Below are 14061 nucleotides of genomic sequence, written 5' to 3'. Positions count from 1 at the left end.
GTGCCCCGGAATCCAAGCAAAGGAAACTGTGTAATTTTTGCTACAACATTGATACAATAAATCACGACATGCAATAATGACTGGATGATTGTTACTGCTAAAAGGAAATCTGTCCAAGGCTTGTAGGGCACTTTTAGCGTCGGTAAAAATTATTGTGTTTTTTAATTTCATGATTAAAATGTATTCCAGAGACTTAAGCAGACCAAAACATTCTCCAGTAAATACTGAAGTCTCTGGAGGCAATTTTATTTTCTGTACAATGCCAAACTGTTGATGAAAAATGCCAACTCCCACACACTTCTCAGGACCGGGTTTGGAAGAATCACTAAAAACTAAATGGCAATGTTTCCATCGGCTGTCACTGTCAATAATATCCATAAATTTGGCATTGGCAGAAGGATCTTGTTTACAAACACCAAAGTCAAACAAAATAGATGGATTTAAAATTAATGCATCATAGTTAACACAAAATATAGGAAGAAATTGTGATCTATGTGTTGGAGCTTGAAGAGCTAAGTATTTTTGGAGACTAACAATAAGGCATGGCGGCGATTTATGAGCCCAGTACGAATAATCCATACATTCCAACAGAGACCGTAACTTATAGTAAAGAGGATGAGTATAAACTTGTAATGCTCTAAACAGGAACCTGTCACAAAGAAATTGACGTCTGAGGTGCAGGGGGGCTTCAGAACATTCCACCTGCAAAGCGTTAATAGGGCTCGACCGCATAGCTCCCGCAATTATTCTCAGAGCCTTAGACTGGATAATGTCTAACTTATGGAGAGCTACTGCATTACAGGGTTCAAGTATAAATGTTCCATAGTCTAAAATGCTTCTTATTAGAGCATTATATAGAAGCTTTAGAGAGAAAGGATGGGCTCCCCACCAAACTCCAGAGAGACAACGCAGTATGTTTATAATCTTCTCACATTTGGCACTTATATAGTAGCAATGAGGGCTTCCTGTAAGTCTTGAGTCTAAAATTACCCCAAGAAATGTTGCTTCACTTTTAGTGGGAATTCTAATGTTATTATAAAATACAGATACTGCTGGAGGAAGTCTCATACGTGAGAATAAGACTATAATACTTTTAGGAACCGAAAGGCTTAAAGTGTTATTGTCAAGCCAGACTTTTAATAACTTAAGGGAATGTGTCATAGTATCAGACATGTTGTCTACAGAATCACCAGACACATAGAGGAGTAAATCATCTGCATATTGGAGTGTGTTAACTTTACCCTTAAGGGAGGCTTCCAGATCATGAGAATATATATTGTAAAGTAAAGGACTTAAAACTGAGCCCTGAGGTAAACCTTTCCAGGCAATACGGGATTGGTAGGAGTCTCCTGATATTACTTTAAGCATTCTACCAGAGAGAAGATTGATTGTGAAGCTTATAAAAATTTGTGGGATATTCAAATTAGTCATTTTTTGTTTCAGAATTGAAAGGTTGACATTATCATAGGCTGCCGACACATCTAAGAATGCCGCTAACACAGACTTATTGTAAGAAAATGCCAATCTTAAGTCTGTCATAAAAATACTGAGACTATCCATTGTACTCCTGCCTTTCCTAAATCCAAACTGGTTTGGTGATAGTAACCCCTTACTCTCAATAAACCAGTCTAGTCTAGTTTTAATTAAATGTTCAGAAATTTTGGACATAACTGGAGCTAATGCAATTGGTCTGTATGATGATGGATCATTAATTGGTTTGTTGGGCTTGTGTATTGGGATAACTTCATGGATTTTCCATGATGGAGGAATATTACCTGATGTTAAGATTGAATTAATTAAACTGAGAAAATAAGAAAGGCAGGAATCATTCAGGTTTTGAAAAAAGGAATATGGAATTCCATCACAACCAGGGGCTGAGTCCCTTAGTTTTGAAAGAACCCCTTTGAGTTCTGAAAGGCTAAAGGAAATGAATGAATTGCTACTATCATGCTGGGGGAGGAGAGAAAGCTGTGAGTTAGAAGACATATTATCTATAGATGGGACAAATGGTGGAGCTAATCTGTCAAGAAACAAATCAACTGTACTGCTATCCATAAGAGGAGACCTTGGAGGTTTAAAAGAGGATCTGAATCTACGAATATTTTGCCAAACTTCAGATGGAGAAATGTCTGGTGAAATTGAGGCACAAAAAGATTTCCAGCCATTGAATCTTTTTTGTTTTAATAATTTACGTGTTTTAGATATAATATTACAAAGAACATTAAAATTTTGTGATGTAGAATTTTCTCTGTAATTTTTTTCAGCTATCTTTCTCTCAGCTATCGCAGCAGAACACTCACTGTCCCACCAAGGAGGTGATGGAATATACCCATTGCCATTATTATTTTTAATAGGAAAAACTTCCTCAGCAGCCTGTAGTAGGGCCTGTGTAAAAGCTTCATTACAAAGATGATTATTGCTATCTTTTAGTGGAGGTATGGTTGATAAATTTTGTTGAACTTTATCTCTATATAATGACCAGTTAGCATCCTTAAGTTTATATTTTAACCGGGAAGGAGACTTTGACAACTTTTCGCTAATTTTTTGAGGAAATGATACAATTAGTGGAAAGTGATCACTTCCATATGAAGACGATAGAGGCCACCAGTTTAATGTAGGGGCAAGGGAGGGACTACACAGGGTTAGGTCTGGTGCACTAATACCCTCATGGGGCTGTGACCTTCTAGTAGAACAGCCAGAGTTTAGAAGGCATAAATTATTATCATCTAAGATGTCTAAGATTCTAGCCCCATAATGATCAGACTTAGAACTTCCCCACATAGAATGTTGTGCATTGAAATCTCCCATGACTAAAATAGGGCGCGGGAGTGAAGATAGAATGCTACAAATATCATCAAAGACTTCAGTGGAAGGGTGAGGTATATACATATTTACAAAACAAATATTATTTACACTAGCAGCAATAATGGAAAATTTATCACTGTGATTAGGGATGGGTATGTGGACAAAGGGCACACCTCCTCTAAGAATTAGTGCAACTCCACCATACCCATCTGTTCTGTCTTCTCTAAGACAGATATGTCCTGGAATTCTAAAATTGAATCCGGGACGAAGCCAAGTCTCTTGAAGAGAGACTGCAAATGGTTTGTAACTATTCAATAAATAAATTAGGTCACTTTTTTTACTATTAATACTCCGGCAATTCCACTGAATCACTAGAGACTGGTTTTGTGGATGGTCCTGACTGGCCATGATTTAAAAAACTTTTCAAAGTAGCAGCATCGTTGGACGGTATTTTAATTATATTAGATTGTGAAAGGTACTGAATGATAGAAATGATGAGATCCTTTGTTATTATTTCTGACAAATCATTGTAATTTTTGAGACAACCTGTAGAAAAGGAAGAAATGTTGCTGTAATCTTGGATAAGCTCTGCATGCGCTTTTTGATCATATCCCTTACTAGAATTTCTGGGACGAACTTTGGGTTTCAAGAATACTGTTTTCCTATATGACTGTGTGGGACTCGTAGAAAGGCTTGTTAAATTATTGGGGTTGGAATACGTAATAGTTGGACCAGTAGGGGCCGATGAAGCAGAAGCAAGAACGTCAGCATAAGATTTCGAAACTGGTGGATGGACTTTACTGGCTTCTGAATAAGATATAGAGTTTCTAGCCATTGTTTCCTTAATAGCTTTTTGTCTAGCATACTCCGGGCACTTTTTGTCGGTTGCGAAATGGGAACCAGAACATAAGATACAGACAGCATCATTCCTTTCAGTCTCACAGCTTATACCTGAGTGGTTGTCACCACATTTGTAACACCTTGGAGTGCCTCTGCATTGCATTTTGGTGTGACCAAAACGGCAACAATTAAAACATTGCAGCGTGGGGAAAATATAAAGCTCTACAGATAAGGAATTGAAACATATAAAGACCCTGGGAGGTAACACCTTCCCGTCAAAGGTTAAAACTACGGTCTCAGTTGGAATGAACTTGGGTGTCTCTCCATCATATACCTTTCGGTTTAATCTCCGAACTTTCAAAATGCTTCCACAGTTCTGCGGAAGCTCAATATTTTCTATAATATCTTTCTCATCCCAGTCACATGGCACACCTCTCACAATTCCCATGCGGGTGATAGTGAAGGCCGGAATAAATGCTTTGTATTTATTAACATCAAGAGATTTGTGATCTAGAAATGTGTTAGCATCTTGAAATGTTTTAAATTGTAAAGACAACCTATTCCTTCCAATCTTTTTGATGCTTCCCTCTACAATGTTTTTTATCAAACTTTTTTTAAGGAAAAATCCAAATTGTACTGGGTGAATAGATCCGGTTTGATTTGGTAGTAAGATTTTTTGAACATGGACAACATAAGGCGCAGGGTCTGACGCGTGGTAAAGTGACCGAGCAGAACGAGGGTTACTTGTGATATTATTAGACTGAACAACCTCATTATGGTGGATTTCGGTGTTTTTATCATTAGACTCAAGCATGTTAGGAATAACATTATCCTTCAAATCATTGGGAGAGTATTGGGAATCTGATGGACCCTTATATCTGTGATTTTTTCTCTTCCTTTGATTTCTATCTGAGATTCTCTTTCTTTTAATTGATTTCGTGTTTTCCGAACAGTCCGTATCTATAATTGAACTTTCCGTTTCCATTCCCGACGCATCTATTGTGACTACATGAGACACCTGGAGGGATGCCCCTCCAGGGTCTTCGGGCTCCAACATGGACGCCAAGAGAAAAATTCTATTTACATATAATACAATAAAATGACTTACCAGTTGAAGAGAAAAAAACTAAAACTATAAATAATAAACACTAACTACTTATATATACACCTTACAACTTAACTGATCCTATAATATCAAATTAATTTAACTTTCAAAAGTTTTGCCAAAAAAGGACGTCCGCCTACTTCTAAACTTCCCGCCTTTTTCAAGTCGATAAGATTGATTATTATTGACAATCGAATTGAAAATTGTCACACTTCGAACAATTTAAGAGTTGTCAAGTAGATTATGTTTACTTTACATGAATCGTTGACGTACAAATATCTAGATCCGTATTCTGATCTACTATCGCAATCGCCTATTAAAAGGTCGTCAAAAATAAGCGATTTTACGATGTACGTTGTAAATACATGAACTTATACAAATAACATTCAACCATTCATTCAAAGTTCAAACACAACACCTTATTCCGTGGCAGTACCACGAAATAAGGTGTTCATTTATATTTTACATTCAAAGTACATTGTTGGTATACGCTCATTACATTTCGTTCTTGAGAGTTTGATTATGGTGCAAAAGAGACGGATGCGAACACGAGGCAAGTACATGTAGCAATTGAAATATTATTATTTAGCAAAATGATGAAAAACATCAGGTCAGGTGGCACTACTAAGAAAATTTTAGGTTAAATGCACGCTCTTTTTTCATTTTGGAAAGGATGGACAAACGAGCTTGCGGCATTTTGTTAAGTGATTACCGCCCTCCACATTCTTTTGCAACACCAGAGGAATCAAATGAGCGTTTAGAACATGAAAAGAATATCAAAAAACCTGGGATGAAATAACAATCACTGAATGTTACTGGAGTTTGGCTAATAAAATGAAATATTAAATTTAGAAATTAATGAAAAATTAATTTTCTCAAGACATTATTAACAGATCTCTGCCGAAAGGAGAATGCCGGAGCGGAGGAGAGAATGCTGGATCTCCGATTGTTCATGGGAACTCATTCAACGCAGGAAACACTTAAAAACCAGGGGTCTACTAGATAATGAAGTAATGACTGAATACTCCGGGCTTAGCAGAGTTATCCAAGGCAGTTGTCGCTTGACAAGAACAACTTCATTGAGGGCATCTGCAGTGACATTGAGAAACATTCGAACAAGCTACAAACTGCAGACCTTTTCAGGAAGGTTAGAGTACTTTCCAAGGAGTTCAAAGTTAAATCGTGGATTATAGACAATGCCAACGGCACTGTACTACACGAGCTCGACCGCATTGCTGTAAGATGGCGTACCTAATGTTAGCAGTTGTACACAGATCCTCACTCAACGCCCGAAGTTTCCCCGGTTTGGAGGGACCTAGCACTGGAGCCCATGATTCTTCGTCCCAAGATATCTAATGCTCTACAGTCTCTCAAGAATAGGAAGGCACCAGGAAGCGACCAAATAACAGCAGAAATGCTTAAAGTTATGGGTGACCTGGGTGAAGCGACACTTTTCAAGATTTGCTCACACGTCTGGCAAAACGGTGATTGGCCGCGGGACTGGTCTGAATCCGTAATTATTCCGCTGCATAAGAAAGGGTCAACCAAGAGCTGCGGCAATTATAGAACCTTATCCCTCATCTCGCATGCCAGCAAAATTTTGCTTCATATTCTCAACAATCGCATCCACTGCTATCTGGATTAGCAAATTCCGCAGGAGCAAGCTGGTTTTATGAAGGGCAAGGGCACTCGGGAGCAAATTCTCAATATCAGGCAGCTCATTGAGAAGGCATACGAGTTTGATACGCCAGTGCTAATGTGCTTTGTCGACTACAGTAAGGCTTTCGACTGTGACAATTGGAGTTGCTTGTGGACGGTTCTGCAAGAGCTTCGTGTACCAAATTATCTAATCGGTTTGCTTCGCACTTCGTATGGCTCAAGCCAGGGAGTTGTAACAGTCGATTAAACAACCTCAAAATCCTTTAAGTTTCATCAAGGAGTGCGGCAGGGATGCATTTTGTCGCGCATTCACTTCAACGCCTATGGAGAGCACATTATGAGACGTACCTGCGAGGGAGGCATCACAATTGGTGGCGTTCTCGATATTTTCGTATGGCGCTGAGACTTGGACGCTGAAAGCTGCAGACCGCTAACGCATTGACGCCTTTGAGATGTGGTGCTGGAGAAAGATGCTCCGTATCCCCTGGGCAGCATTTCGGTATAATCTCTCTATACTGCGTGAACTCAAGATCTCCTCGCGATTGTCTTCCGAATGTCTGCGCAGAATCTTAGAATACTTCGGTAACATCGCAAGGAAGCACGATGGTAACCTTGAGAGGCTCATTGTGATCGGGAAAATACATGGGAATAGGCCTCGTGGACGCAGTCCAAAACGATGGTCCGACCAGATCCGCTCCGCCCTCGACTCTACGGTTCACAATGCCTTCACACCGCCAGAGACAGGAATAGATGGAGAGCGATCATACGAGAGGAAGTGATACAGAAGGGTGGTCACGACCCTCAGTACTGAGGATTACGACGCAGAGAGAGAGAGACAGCAAAAGACGTTGAATATACTAGCACATGGACAACCTAACAGCCCGATACATGACCAATTTTAATTTGTCAGTGAGTTCGTTCGATAGTCTGGCATGCTTTTATTAGCTTCATAAGTATGTTAGTAGATATGTAACGGAACATGATTTTCACCCACTTTAAATTAATGTTCGATTTAATTGAACTTATCAAGGATCGATGACAATCCAATAATGTACACAGTCTGTTCCACTTTCATTATATCAGTCTGTATGTAACAGAATATTTGAACCTGGGATTAATTTGATACATTGCACACCTGTCAAGGTCACTTGGCCTTCGCGTCAATTTAATAATTTGTGTAGCCTGTCTCATTTTTCTTATTAGGATCTTCAAAATGAGCGATTATTTTATGTCTGATACTTAGTAGTGTCCTTGTAAAAAAAACTTTGGCGCATGCTTATTCGTTACCATGACATTATCATCGTACTAATACAAAAAAACAGAAAAAAAATATTAAAAAACACGCTCTTAAAGAAAACCAAAGGAAAAATATTTTTAAACATAAGATACGAATGGTATGATTATGTAAGAAACATGTATTTATTTAAAATCTCTAAGTAATGCTTAATGTTTATTAAAAACGTCTACTTTGTTATAAATATTTGTCTATAAAAATATTTTTTTCTAATTTCTACTTCTCCTAGGTAGTTTCTAGCATGGTCGACTGCTTACTACTTGTCAATCAAAATCAGTTACAGTAGGTAATTGTAGATTCTCTTACCTTTTTTATCTTGTTGTATCTCTGATAGAGATATTCTTCTCTCTCGCACACTTGGTATATCTTGTAAATCTAGTCACACGACTTTGTGCTTCAGAATAATAATAGCAATCAGCAGCTCTTACCAAACTAATTCCTTATTATTTATTTATCGAGTAACTATAACCATATATTTAAAACGTATAAATTGTACTCGTGGCGTGATAGATCTTCATTTGCCTCAATATGATTCTTTGAGAATCACTGTGACTTTGTGAGAAACATAAAATCCAATCTTATACTCTAGTATTTCTAGCCTAGCTAACTTAGAATAAGAGACCATTCTGTGTGTGTCTGTGGACTAGATGAGGGAAATAAAGAGGGACTAAAGAACAAATGGTCCAACCATTTGTTCTTTAGTTGCCCTCTAATGAAGTCTTCCTTGTTTAATTTTTATACCTCCTGAAATCCCTCACTCTACTTCCATAAAATGCCTCCTTTCCCTAGTTTTCACTCCTTTTGTAAATATTTTATGTAAATATATTAAACAAAATAATATTAATACAATACAATTAACGTTATATTTATGTAATATTATCTTTATATTTTTCCATTATCAATCTAACAGCATGTATATTTATTTCAGCTTTAAATTTTTTTTTGTAATAAATAGGTACATACCTTAGAATATACACACACACTTAAATAAACTTGCTTGCCTTGTTCTTACTGCTGGCAGCACCAGCAAACCAATGAGTAATGAAAATTAAAAAAAATGAGTAATGCCACATTCAAATAAACCTGTAATATAATTTGTATACATAGATAATATTTCTTATTATTTGAAGTTTGAACCTATTGAACTTTGAAGTTAGGGGGATAGGTAGTGTTATAATATTTTGTTTTTCATTACACAAAAATTAGCATTATTCATAATACTCAATTTTAGGATAATAATTTTAGGGAATCATGAGTAGACGAGTTGATATTAAAGCTTTAGTATCTCACTTAGTAAGAAAAGACGGATCTAATAATTGCCGCATTTGCATGGGTAGCACATCAGATGGAATGGTTTTCCTAGGAGATACAGTAATGGAGTTAAATGGAATACCAACAACATTAGCTGACGTATTTGAGAAAATAAGTGGATTACGGGTATGTTATAAATATTAAGCGTATTTAGTAAATTTACGTGAAATGGAACGTGCCATCTGATCTGACGTATAAAAATGGCAGAGTCAGAGATTTTTTGTGGTTACATATTGCTGAAAATTTAAATAATAAATTTCTCTGGTTAAATAAGAAATATCTGGAAAAATGAATTAATTTATAATTAATGCATCTCATACCGCATACTATATCAATTTATAAGATGACTATTGTTTTTCATAATCATGTAATCAATCACAATCAACATTGTTGATTTATTATGTTTTTATTTGCCATGTCATTGGAATAACACCAATAAATTTTATGGTATGATGGTTATAAATAACCATAATATAAGCTATACAAATCCATTTAATATGATAACAACAAATATGAGACATAATTAAGTGAAAAAACAAAAGATTACATATAAAAAAAATTATAAATAATAAGTACCTTATATATTTACTGAATAATGATTCCACACTTGTGAAAATATACCAATTACTTATAAAAATGTATACTTTGCTTGTATACAACATGGCTTAATATATATTGTAATTACAGACAAAGTAGAAAATCGGTTGTTTCTTTTTATAAACTGTGAGCTTGTTTTATTAGTGGAAGGCTCCGCAGGATGTTGGCTAGATTATACCTTTTTGTGCTGTTAAGCAGTAATGTGTAAACATTATTGTTTCGGTCTGAAGGCAGCTGTAGCTAGTGAAATTACTGGGCAAATGAGACTTAACATCTTATGTCTCTAGATGACCAGCTCAATTGTAGTGTCCAAGTACAAATTTAGGGTGTTTCAAGAATCCCGAGTAGCACTAATGTGTAGGGTGTATAAAAAACTTAGGCTGTATCACAAATATTGAGAAAGCATTAAAAACATACCATGGGTATGTTGCTTTTATTCCGAGTGATATTGTTATTGGTAAATTCCGTTAAAAACAGAGCTTAATAGCTTGCTCAAAAGCAATACATATAACAATACATTCAATTAGAACCATCTGCAATTTTAATTCATGGACTTTCTACAGACTTTAATTATAAAATATGAATCTTCTTACTGTATGTATATTTGAAATTGCAATTGCAATGTTTGTAAAAAGCTTCCCAAAAATATGTATAAACAAAAAAAGGATTTCAGAAAGGCCAATCAGGCAATTCACCAAAAGTAGATAGCTCAATCTATACATATAGAAGAGATTTCCACAGGATCTCTGGAAACATAAGGCCGAGAGACTTGTAAGTTGACAATATTAAAACTTTTGTCGACTAGAGGTCAGCCAAGAACCAATTTTGGATTGGTGTTAATTAGACATTCCCTAAAAAGAAAATCGCAACAAAGATAAAGCTGTACATTGAATATTTTTGAAGTGAAAACTTATTTTAGTAACTACACACATTTTTCGTAGTTAGTAGCTTAGGCTGTTTCGTTAAGCTCTGAGCTGAAAGGCTCTGTCACGCTCTGTTCGTAGGTAGATTTTTATGACCTATTGCATCAACTCTTTAGTTGACATCCACTTCATTAACTACTTTGGATTCTTCGAGACGTTAATAAAGCTTTTCCCGTTTTTTAATTAGAATAAAAACCGTAACGCATAGTATTTCTTACGTACTCATTTTATTAAAATATTGTGCTTCAAGCATAAGCGTGAGCAGTCAGCGAAGGAATCCTTAGCAGAGAAATCATGACGTCATCAAGTTTTCGATTGCCGAGCACATTTTGATGTAATGTCAAACGAAATTGCGTACTTTGATCTTTAGTTTTAAGGCTAGAAATAAAGTTATTCTAAATTGCTATGGCATTTTTAGAAATCATTTGTCATCTCCACTCTATAGAAATCGAAATAAGATAGTTTCTAACTTTTTTTTTTCGAGAGGAGTAAAATACATTTACGTTTTGAAGACCCCGAAACGGGGCCCATATGTCGGGCTCGGGTATAAACACCCCCTACCGACTAAAAACCTCCTCTGTGCTGATAGCCCTGAAGGCTTTTAAGGCGAAGCCGGGCGGGGGCCTTGGAGGCCGAAAATGTAGCTCACAGGCGCGGAGCGTCTCGGAAGGAGACTCGAACCTCGGACCGAAAGTTTCTTACTTAGATCTCTATGGCTCAACTCTTATTAGTCAGTTCATATCATAAAATACAGCCACTTTTAATCCCTCTTATTTAAAATGAATAAATTACACAAAAAAAAATATAATGGAGCATTAAAGATTAAGGTAATTTAACTTTAAGCACTTGGGTTATTCATAGACTATGGCCAAATCGTAATGTGCGAATGTCCGAACTACACTTTCCTAATATATGTATATTTTTAGTTGTTGGTCGTCTCGTGAAGTCAGTGATACTACCTAACTTATAAGTTAATTTTTTCCTTTCAGATGTTTGAAGAAGATTTACTTCCGCTAGGAATATGCCATGAATGTTCAGTGGCAGCGATTTCCGCTTATGAATTCAGCAACTTTGTCGTTAAATCAGATAAGCTATGGAACAATGCTATATCTTCATTAACCGTAGTACCAGTATCCAAACCTCACTCGAAATCCTTATGTGCCATTTTAAAAGATAATTTGTCTTTACAACTAATCAAAAACTTTGATGGAAACTCTAGACATTTGTTAAACTATCTTAACCCGATCAAAAAGAACGCTACAGATACTTTAAGAAAAAATAAAGCATCATGGAATGGGATTTCGTACTCGTGTGAGGACTGCGGAAAAGAGTTTTCTACTTCCTACTACTTGAATATGCACCTGAAGAACAGTGGACAAAAAGAGCTATGCTGGATATGTATAAAGATGGTCAATCGTGGGCAAGAGATGAAGGACCATTTGGCAAATATACATAAGATAAACATGTTTCTGTGCAAAGATTGTCCAATCCTGACAAAAACTGAATCTGAGCTAAAACAGCATCGTAAGACATGCCACATATCTGGTGTGTTTACTTGCTCGCAATGTGGCAGGAGTTTTCACCGGTTAAACTCTTTTGAATTGCATGGTCAAATGCATGCAGTGCGCACTTGTCGTGCTTGTGGTTTGCAATTTACGAATCGAGGATGTTATAGGGAACACAGATCCAAATGTGAGCCAGACGCCAAACCAGACCCAAGAACACTGCCAAAAAACAAACGCTCCAATATTCGAGATCTGGCAACCTTCATTTGCGATTATTGCTCGAAGATTTATCACAAACGGGCTCAGTTGCAGAATCACATTAAATGGATTCATATGGACGTTAGGCCTCACCAGTGCCAATGGTGTGGAAAGCGATTTTACACATCTGCTCGATTGGCTGAGCACACCGTAGTTCATACACGAGCTAGAAATTTCAGTTGTGATATCTGTGGACTACGTTTGGTTTCCAAAATGGCTGTTGTGTACCATAGAAGGCGACACACCGGCGAGAAACCATATGAATGCAAAGATTGTGGTGAAAGGTTTATTTCTTCTTCGCGAAGATCTGAACATGCTAGGAGGAAACATGATGGACCAAAATATCAATGTACGTTGTGTACATCGAGTTTCGCTCGCAGCTTCGATCTAAGGAAGCATATAAATAAAGCGCATTGGAACCCGAAATCTGATCCGGCAGACGATAAAGAAACACCAGCACTTTGAATTTATTAAAATATATAGACAAGGTTGTAGAATTTTTATTATGGAGAAGGTCTTAAGCAGGTATCATAAGAAGGTCATAGTCATCATAAGCAAATTGTAAGGACTAATCGTTTGAAGTTCTATGTTTTGAAGTAATTTACTAAATTGTATTTAATTAATGTTAATTTCGAGACTGAGGCATTCATTTTATTTTTTTCGAAATATTAACCATTGCTCAAAACGTTTATTCAGCTTCAAAGTGGGGATGAGTTTTCTTAGTTTTAGAAAATACAGAATGCGGTAAGGCTTATGTTGGAATTGTAAGGCGATTGGTCCAAAAAGTTGACGTTCTCTCTTTCGAATATGTACTAGATCGTAGGACGAGAACTGCGAGAGCTTGCATTGACTGAATGATGCATGTTTTGTTTTAGAAATCCGAAGTTGGATGATTATTGGTGGTAAACAAACTGTGCTATATGGCATACTAGTCTGCAACTGTTCTGCTATCTAATAGTGACAGCGTAGTTAAATGACAGATTTTCTTTATAAACGTGGTAACAACTTTTGAATCAGCTTTACTGGGCTTGGGCTCGTATTGGATGACAATCAAATAGTGGGTTGGTGTTTAGACTAAGGATAGTAGGCATATATCCAAGACTCGGACTGATGATGTCGTAGACGTGATATGACTACCAATCTAGAGCAAAACGTGGATAGGATCGGAACACATCAACAATTTTGAAATTACTAGCATAGCACCGCTGTATGACTATTATTTATGTCCCAAATTGTTTGAGTCGCCTACGTGTGTGAGTGACTCCCAGACGTTCTTATTGGATTTTCTGGTGAATACACATCTCGATTGTAAACTTGTCTCCATCCACGCCCCTCATGTGACTTCCAACCATTGCCTGTTCAGGAGGATAATGCCTTGCGTTTTGCGTTTCCCCACAGTGCGGTTTTTCAAGGAATTTTCTACCGCGTCGTACCAAACTTTTGAATGAACTTTCTCACGCAGTGTTCGCAGGACGATACGGTATATGATTCTTCTGCAGGATAAATTCAGCAATGATCAATTTACAACATTCTGCGACCTTCAAGAGAGAACTTCAAAAAGGCACAAGGTTTTTCGGACAATAGTTAACAATTCCCAGAGAGAATGCATGGCTGGTATATACGGCATCTCCAGTGTTACCTGCTAAGCAATGTTGTGTCAGCAAACAAGGAGATTGTACACAGTTTTGAGAAACGCGGGCTCAGCAATATCAGTCGACAACAACACATACATTTCCTGCGTCCAGTGAGGGTGATGGTGGTACA

General features: G+C 37.0%; 1 protein-coding gene across 2 annotated transcripts; it reads left to right on the top strand.

Moving 5' to 3' along the window:
• The first annotated feature begins 8794 nt into the window (after positions 1-8794).
• Positions 8795-12785, top strand: LOC126973518 (zinc finger protein 420-like). 2 transcript variants are annotated; one of them, XM_050820851.1, is made up of 3 exons: positions 8795-8868; positions 8949-9140; positions 11524-12785. In XM_050820851.1, exons 2-3 carry the CDS (start codon positions 8955-8957, stop codon positions 12760-12762), a joined length of 1425 nt encoding a protein of 474 aa, XP_050676808.1. In that variant the 5' UTR covers positions 8795-8868; positions 8949-8954; the 3' UTR covers positions 12763-12785. The 2 variants fall into 2 exon arrangements, with proteins under 2 accessions (XP_050676808.1, XP_050676809.1); XM_050820852.1 differs by lacking the exons at positions 8795-8868; positions 8949-9140 and adding an exon at positions 10279-10382.
• The last annotated feature ends 1276 nt before the right edge of the window (positions 12786-14061 follow it).

This window comes from Leptidea sinapis, chromosome 29, assembly GCF_905404315.1.
Source record: "Leptidea sinapis chromosome 29, ilLepSina1.1, whole genome shotgun sequence".
In the NCBI taxonomy this organism is placed as follows: Eukaryota; Metazoa; Arthropoda; class Insecta; order Lepidoptera; family Pieridae; genus Leptidea; species Leptidea sinapis.
The sequence above is the reverse complement of the archived record's forward strand: the minus strand, read 5'-3'. Positions and strand labels throughout refer to the sequence as shown.